This window comes from Cyprinodon tularosa, unplaced genomic scaffold, assembly GCF_016077235.1.
Source record: "Cyprinodon tularosa strain WSP-4 unplaced genomic scaffold, ASM1607723v1 ctg332, whole genome shotgun sequence".
Classification (NCBI taxonomy): Eukaryota; Metazoa; Chordata; class Actinopteri; order Cyprinodontiformes; family Cyprinodontidae; genus Cyprinodon; species Cyprinodon tularosa.
This window is the reverse complement of record NW_024039044.1, coordinates 1,261,643-1,270,416: the sequence shown is the minus strand read 5'-3', so window position 1 is coordinate 1,270,416 and position 8,774 is coordinate 1,261,643. Positions and strand designations below refer to the sequence as shown.

General features: G+C 35.8%; 1 protein-coding gene across 1 annotated transcript; it reads left to right on the top strand.

The window, feature by feature from the left end:
• Nucleotides 1-1,708: 1,708 nt before the first annotated feature.
• LOC119789177 lies at nucleotides 1,709-4,333 on the top strand. Its single transcript, XM_038293976.1, has 4 exons — nucleotides 1,709-2,500; nucleotides 2,852-2,968; nucleotides 3,271-3,426; nucleotides 3,879-4,333. Exons 1-3 carry the CDS (start codon nucleotides 1,882-1,884, stop codon nucleotides 3,336-3,338), a joined length of 804 nt encoding a protein of 267 aa, XP_038149904.1. The 5' UTR covers nucleotides 1,709-1,881; the 3' UTR covers nucleotides 3,339-3,426; nucleotides 3,879-4,333.
• The last annotated feature ends 4,441 nt before the right edge of the window (nucleotides 4,334-8,774 follow it).

Genomic DNA, 8,774 nt, shown 5'->3' with positions numbered 1-8,774 from the left:
GTGGCTATAATTCTAGATGTTTGAACATGTCGAAATTGCAGATTTTCTTGTCGAAAAATGACTTAATCATGCAGCATAGTTGTGCATCACGGCTACTTGCGCAAGTTATCAAGGCTGAGATTATTAGTCAATTATATAGGTTTTACTGACACCAATAACGATTGTATGACAATTAATCTTTGGTGTAAATTACAATCTTTGTGGATGTGGTTGTAGTTATTAGTTGGCTAATAACAATAATCTGAGTGTTGTTGTATTTTCATTATTAGCCTAACGTTAGCTGGCTAATAACAAGAAGCTGCAAAGTGAGACCCAACGTTAGTAAGTTAGCAGCTAACGTTACAGTTTAGCTAGCTGCTAACGTTAACCAGCAACTTTACATCAGTGGAAGAGGCAGAATTTAACATGATTTCCAATCGATTTGGTCTGTCAACACATCTTACATTATGTTACAGGAATTTGCTGGGTTTATTAAAAGGAAGATGCCAGACTTTTGCTATGACATAATAGTATTACAAGATTGTTGTTGACTCAAAGCTTTTATAAGTTTGTATTAGTTTCATTTGGACAACTTAAAGATGGTGTTGTGCCAAACATTTTCAACTTTCCAGCTCATCTTCAAAGGGCATGTGTATCATTGAAATTTAATCACATATTGATATACCAATCTTATACACCGTGAATTGTTGTTGGTCACTTTTGTTTTTGTTTCTGCAGGTTATATAATGTGTAAGCACGAGGAGAGGATCTTCCATCCCCGTTTGCTGACATTCCTGCGCTAGTACATGACCACAGCTACCTTCCTGTCCGCTTTGATGGCCTTGTGGACAACGGTCTCTTGTACATTACACAGAAGTGTAAAAGTGTTTATTTGAAAAGTGTTTATTTATATATATATATATATATATATATATACACACACATATTAATATATATATATATATATATATATATATATATATATATATATATATATATATATATATATATATATATATGTATATGTATATGTATATCTACATAATTTTATATATATATTTATATTTATATATATATATTTATATATATATATATTTATATATATATATATATTTATATATATATATATTTATATATATATACACATATTTATATATATAGGTATCTATATCTATATAGATATCTATATAGATATCTATAGATATATCTATATATCATGTTGCCATTCAGTACACTGAGTTTTATTAGCATATATTGATTTAACATAAATACCTTGTGCATGTGTATATTTATTGCACCTGTATGTTCTATTCAATGTTCTTTTCATATGAAATTCCATGGTTATAATTATTCATAAGTGTGCAGTATCATAACTACATGTCTGACTTTTGTTTAACAAACCAAACAATTGGACAATTCAGGAAGTTATGGTTATTTAAGTACATGCGCCTTTAAAACACAATGTTACGAATGAGCGAGCTGCCTGTAGCAAGATGGCCGCCACGTCCGGACGTCGACCCCCATTGGCCAGCAGCGTGGACGAGACATCTAGCCTTTATTATGGATATCTATGCTTGTCTCCAGCAGTCAATGGGCGAGAGGCGGGGTACTAGGCCATAGGCTGAAGCCTGTATCGTTCAGGTTCGCTCCACCTATTTAGGGACTACTAAATGACAACTACAATAAAATCCTAAGTGCATTTTGAGCCCATTACCAAAAGTTCTCCAATCACTTTGCGCCAGTATTTTTACAGTAATTACTTAAAAGTGTAACTATATCGGTAGCCTGATCACACCGTTAATCTATGCTCGAATCAATCCGCCTAGCCGTTAGCCAATCAGAGCGCGTCCTTCAGGTACGCTCTTCCACTTCAGAAGCGGAAAGAGGAGTACAACAACAAACATGGCGGCCCCCATGGAGCAGAGCGTTCCCGTTGGATCAGACAGAAAACGCAAGAAAAATGTGGATTATATATGCATCACACACATATCATCGATGGACAAAGAACGGACACAGCCACTGACAGTTGTTCGTTGGAAGAAGCTGGTTGTATGTGCCCGTAAGTGGCTAGAAATTGACGGAATCGACCGCACCTTGGCGGAGGCTGTATGTGTACACGATGAGTCCGCCAGAAATAACAATGACGATTCCACGTCAACCCTGGCTTGTTCAGAAGACTCTTTCTGGCTTCTTAGGGGGAAAAAACTTGGTTTTCATCCAACTTGTTATAGACGTTTCATCGATAAGAAACGAATTGCCAGTGCTGAAAAACTAGCAGAAAAACGGGGAGCATATGGTGGTGACAACAATGGTTCTGATTCTGATCACGAGTCTTCCACAACCACGTCCACGACAAGCCGGCCACCATTGTCAAAACAGTTGAGATCCACGACTAAATCATTGAGGTCTGGCAATGTACTTCCTGCTGTCTGTATAATTTGCAAGAGGGCTGACCACTTTGTGAAAGAAGGACACAAGACAAAGAAAGAAAAAATGGTCCAAGCAGAAACTATAAATGCTGGTGAGTAGATCATTTGCAGATTGCATCTTTGTTTGTGGCTTATAACCAAAAGCAAAAGTTATACATATGTTGATTAAAAAAAATGCATGTGTAATTGGTGCCAGCCCAAGCCTGCTCTTTTCATTGTGAAGTAAGCGTATGAAGGCTATGTGTAGGGCCTCAAAAATAATAAAAGGCATTATTATGAACTTGAAGTGATGATAGGCAATTAATTCATTTGTCAAATAATGGTTAGATTTTAAATTTGTCACCCAACTACCAGTTCAGTCTCGTAAAACAGAGAAAAGGTATTTGATATTATTTGTTGGCAGCTGGTTTATGATTGAACTTTTTTAACTCTCTCTTTGCTAGGGAGTTTGGTTAAAGCAACTGAACTGCAAATGGATGAATCCATCCTCAAGGATGTAAGTGGAAAAGATGCTACAAAGAATATACAAGATTTCTGGGGGCTACAACAAGTGATGAAAGGTAAATTTCAGATAATTCAAGTAGAATATTTGTGAAATACAAATACTTGAGAGTGAACCATATATTGATGGTAGGGTTACATTCTGGGCTTAAACATTTTTGAAAGTTGATTATTCTTACAAATGAAGCCCAGTTTATAGAGAAATTATATTGTAGTAAAAAATGTAGAATACACATTTGGATGCAGTTTTAAATAAAACATTTTAACCATAAATTTGTATGAAAAGAGATATTCTATCATTGTTAATTTTAAGATTAAGTAAGCATTTTAACTCATCTGTATTTTGCATTGTTTCACACAGGATGCCAGAAGCCTGGGAGTATGCCACTGTGTACACAGAATGAATTTTGTGAATTTGGGCACAGTTGATTAAAAAACAAGAAATCTTCAGGATGAAAAAGCTCTCTTCCCTGTTCCAGAAAATGATACGAGAACACCATGGTCAAGGAAGTGACAGGTAATTATGATTCATTAATAGATTTTGATATTATTCACATCAGGGCTGCACAATGGTGCAGTGGTTTGCCCTGTTGCCTTGCAGCAAGAAGGTCCTGTGTTCAAATCCAACCCTGGGTCTTTCTGCATGGAGTTTGCATGTTCTCCCTGAGCATGTGTGGGTTCTCTCCGGGTACTCCAGTTTCCTCCCACAGTCCAAAAACATGACTGTTAGGCTAATTGGCTTCTCTAAATTGTCCTTAGGTGTGAATGGTTGTTTGTCCTGTATGCCTCTGTGTTGCACTGTGACAGACTGGCGACCTGTCAGGGTGTACCCCGCCTCTCGCCCAGTGAACGCTGGAGATAGGCACCAGAAACCCCCGCGACACCATGAAGGATAAAGTGGGTTGGATAATGGATGGATGGATTATTCACATCAGCATATATTTATTATTCCTTGTCAATTTTTCACAGATCAGATCTTCTGAAGAAAGGACTGAGGCAAGACTTTTCCCAACTAAATTTCTACAAGCCTCCGAGGAAAAACCTGAGTGAAATGGTATTTACAGAAGCTACAGAACTTCTCAACAAGGGTTCATCAACTGAACCTGAGTCATCAGGATCGCAAGAGACTTTGTCGAGTAGTGGAGAGACAGTTCAGGAAAGTGGTACATATGCAGCACAATGAGGCTGTACCAGAACCATTTATAGTGCAGGTATAACTCTTAAACAAGCAGTTAAGAGTGCCCCTAACATGAGTGCCAATTGGCCTCCTACATCTGAGGATCTAAATATTTCCTCAGCTAGAAAGATTGTGCCAATTGAACTGTATAATTCACTTGCTTGGTGCATAGGTGTAAGTGATGAGTTGACATTATCTAACATGGTTAATGTTAATTTTAATAAAAGTCATTGTTTAAAAACAGAAATATCTTTGTGCCTAGTTTTCATTGTTCAAATTTTAGCTGTGTTTCAGTAATTTCCTAAAATTTTGCGTCCAATATTGCAACTGGTCTGCTAGGTGATAAAATTCACACCACTTTTCATAATAATTAGTTAACCAGACACAAAAGGGTATCTTGCTATTAGAGTTTTTCAATTGAAAATTCAAAGAATTGCAGTTTTCATGTGCAATAAAGATATATTTTGGGAGATTGTGAAATTGTTAAAAAGTGTATTTTTTCATTTAGAATAACTCCTTACTTAAAGCACGCAGGACATTGCCGCTATATAAGCTCTGAGTAAGTATGAATCTCTGTGGGAATCTAAATCCTGAGTCTGATATCCTTAATAATAAAAAAGTTACAAGGGTTTGAAAATGGTAGAAGACCCAAATTTGTCACTTTTTGGGGTAAACTGCCACCTTTGGCACCCATTTTCTCAAATACTGGCAGGTATCCCATGGAGAACTTTTTTTCCCAGCTCGAGTACATATTTAAGATTGGAAAACTGCTATCGAAAAGTAGTCCCCAGGTTAGTGGAGCGAAATCCTATTTCTAGCCTCATTTTGAGCTTCAGCCTATGGCCTATACACCCTGGATAGGTCGCCAGCCCATGAAATGAATCCTTCCTCAACAAATTAATAATAGAAAAAATATTATATGTTTTCAACAGTTATTGCTTTTATACGGAAGATGATTAGGACCACTGAAAAAATAAAAAAATGAAAAAGTAACTGATTTTTTAAAAGATATTTACAGAAGAGGATTAATACAGAAGAGGATTAATACGGAAGAGGATTAGGGCCACTAAAAAGTAAATAAAAAGTGAACTGATTTTTACATTTTATTTCAGTTTAATATGGGAAAAGACTTAGAATTCTGAGATTAAAGTCAGAATTCTGACTTTTTTCCCATATTAAATTGAAAAAAATAAAAATCCGTTAACTTTTTTTTTTTTTTTCAGTGGCCCTAATCCTGTAGCACTTGTTGTACAGGTGAATAAACTATTTACAGAGTATCGTGAAAATAGTTTGCAGTGGATAAACATAGATTGGTGGGTTTCTGTTTCTTATACCCTAACTTGATTCTCCCAAATAAATTATCTATTTGAACTTTGCTTTTTGTCAAACATTTTTTCCCCAAAAAACACTGGTTTTACACAACTATCCATTTATTTATTTTTAGCTGATCGTCGTTTATTTTCTAAGATTCTTATTTACAAACTAAGAGATCTATATTGCTGACTGGGGAATTTTTTTTGTTTGTTTTTTTACTAGAAGAATCATAATTTCGATCTGAATATTTGGATGAAAATAGAAAAATATTAAATGTATCACAACTGCTCACTTATTTTATAAAAAGTATTAAAAAGTTTATATGTCTGATTAGGCCTCAAAATAAAAAGAAACCAAAACAGAATCAGACATTACACTCAAAGTTAAGTGAGTGGCTTTTTGAGTAAATACTTTAAGTTCAGCTAAAAAAATGTCCCTTGTTTTGAACATGGCTCAAGGGGTTGCATTTTCAATGCAGGATCATGGAAGCTGGTTGGAGCAAAATCCAGGACAGTCCTGGAGGATATCACTTTAGTGGAGGTTCACTGACAGCAGCACCCACCCAAAAATACAATGGATGGTTGCAGGGTGGCCCAAGCCTCAATGGGGCTCTGAGCAAATTTTGATTTTTAGACCTTCTATTTCTGCTAATGATATCCATTGCTGTGAGCTGTCTGATGATCTGATCACTCACACACCTTCTATAAACTAATTTCATCTCAGACAGTGCTGTTGATAGTCTTCTCTGCATCATCTACTGCTACTGAAAGTAATGAGATACATTTTGGTATGCATTTTATTTACAGTAACGGTGTTTGTTGGTTGAACTTTTTTGTTCCAAATGCAACAGCAATGTAGCCTGTAGTGCAGGGACCACAATAAACAGATAAAATAGCTTTGATAAAATAAAAAAAACAGTAAATTAAATTGTACCAAAACAGATGCAACATACACATTCTTTTCTAATGTGTAAGTATTGACTCTACATAAATAATGATATTTTGATTTTAAAAAATACATAATTTCAGCAGGAAAATAATTATAAATGTAATTATACAAGAAAAAAAAGACTCACATACTCAATTGTTCCTTGGCCTCTACTACTTGCACTGGGGCCCTAAGCAGTTGCTTATTTTCTTGTGCCTTGGGTCGGTCCTGAATGATTAGGTCAAAGCAGATTGATTGCTTAGAGGGGCCTAGTTGAAGTCTAGACCTAAAACCAACTGATAAGTAGTAGTAGTGGAAAGGTTTAAAAACTAATCATAGTCTCTTTTTCTGCAGTGACTGACTGCTTCTACATCTGCCAGACAATGCTGAGGATGTTTGATGAGTCTGTGGTGGCCAGTGTCATCCTTTATGTTGCTGGATGCTGGGACAGTAGACTGAAGGTGAAGGACGCCGACATACTTAACAAACTCATCCGCAGTGTCAGACAGAAGAATGTTGGACAGGATAAAATCCATGCTGGACAATCCTGCACATCCTGTTCATGATGTGCTAGTCACCCACACGGCACCTCCAGTCAGAGACTCATTTCATCACGTTGCACCACAGAGCGCCAGAAGTCATTCCTGCCTGTGGTCATAATACATAATTAATCTCTCTGACAGTCATTCAATTTCATTACTTATTGTTTACTTATTTCATCAATGCAGTAGCACAGTCATCAGAGGCATAGCCAGAACATTTTTATAAGGGTGGCCAGGCAATAACCAATGTATACTGAGGGGTGGCCAAAAGTGGGTAGGCACCAGAACCTCAGGATCAATCTACACTGTTCCAACAAGAACCACAGAACGTCCATATTTCTAAATAAATACAAACTATAGTTTCCTACAGCCTTTACTAACAAATAGATGCATATATTTAAACATCCGTCTAGACTAAAGGTATATTGGATAAAATTCTTTGAGGTTAGAGTTCTGGAGCGAACATCTTTTCCATCGTCATTACTTACTTACTTTTATAAATATCATTCTACATTAGATTGATATTTACAAATACTTATATCTACATAAATTGATCATTTATAGTTTTTGATAGTTTTTATTTAAATAGTTATATACAGTATTCACAGAAGACTTTTAGATGACTTGCAGAGACAAATCATTTTCTCTTATAACACAAAATCTAGTTCTGAAAGAGCATGAATTCTATACTAATCATCTCTGATGTTGGCATATTGATGTGCATAATTAACCGCAGTGTTTTTGTTGTCAAGTAATAGTAATATATATAAAATTAAAATGTGTTGAATATTCAACTCGAGAGAAAAAAAATGGTAGGGGTGGCCACAGGGGTGGGCAATAATTGGCCACGGCCACCACTGGCCCCCCATTTAGCTCCGCCCCTGACAGTCAATAATGTCAATCTTATTTATTCTTATTATTACCTTATTCTTGTATCTTATTTTGAACTGTTTATATGGGAAGGGTGTATTTTTTTTTTTTTTAGATGTTATTATCCATCCATCCATCTTCTAACACGCTTAATGCCAAGTGGGGTCGCGGGGTGCTGGTGCCTATCTCCAGCTGTCTACGGGGGAGAGGCGGGGTACACACTCTGGACAGGTCGCCAGTCCATTGCAGGGCAACACAGAGACAAACCGGACAAATAACCACTCACACACACACTCACACCTAAGGGGAATTTAGAGAAGCCAATTAACCTAACAGTCATGTTTTTGGACTGTGGGAGGAAGCCGGAGTACTCAGAGAGAACCCATGCATGCTCATGCATGTGTTATTATATATATATATATATATATATATATATATATATATATATATATATATATATATATATATATATATATATATATATATATATATATATATATATATGCTGTACTGTACTTATAATCTTATTTTTCTCTTCTGTAAATGGTTCCACTTCAAGAAAAGAATGTCCCACAAGGGATTAATAAAGAAATTCTGATTCTGATTAACAGAAGTTCTGTTAACAGATGTTTCACCGTGAAGAAACAAAGTCTATAGATGTTCAAGCTGGAGAAGACAAATGCCAGAGAATTTCTCTATTTTTTTTCTTAAATAGAGCTTCTCTTGTCAAGTGTCTGGCTACTCTATCCATTGTGATTAACTTCACTTAATGAAAAAAAAAATCTTGTTTTAAAAAAAAATATGCACCTGTCAGAGAATTTTTGTTTTTTTCCACATTTATAAACTATACTTTGTGTTTCTCTGTCATATTATGACGATTATTAAAGTGTTTTGTTGTCATACAGAGTGGAAGTGTTCCTAAGATAATTATTACTTATTCTATAAATAGTTCCGCCAGTTTGACATAAGTTTGCTTGTGCGCATGCGCGCCAGCGTTCATTTGACTAGGTGAGGGATTGGGATAAACCCTCATAT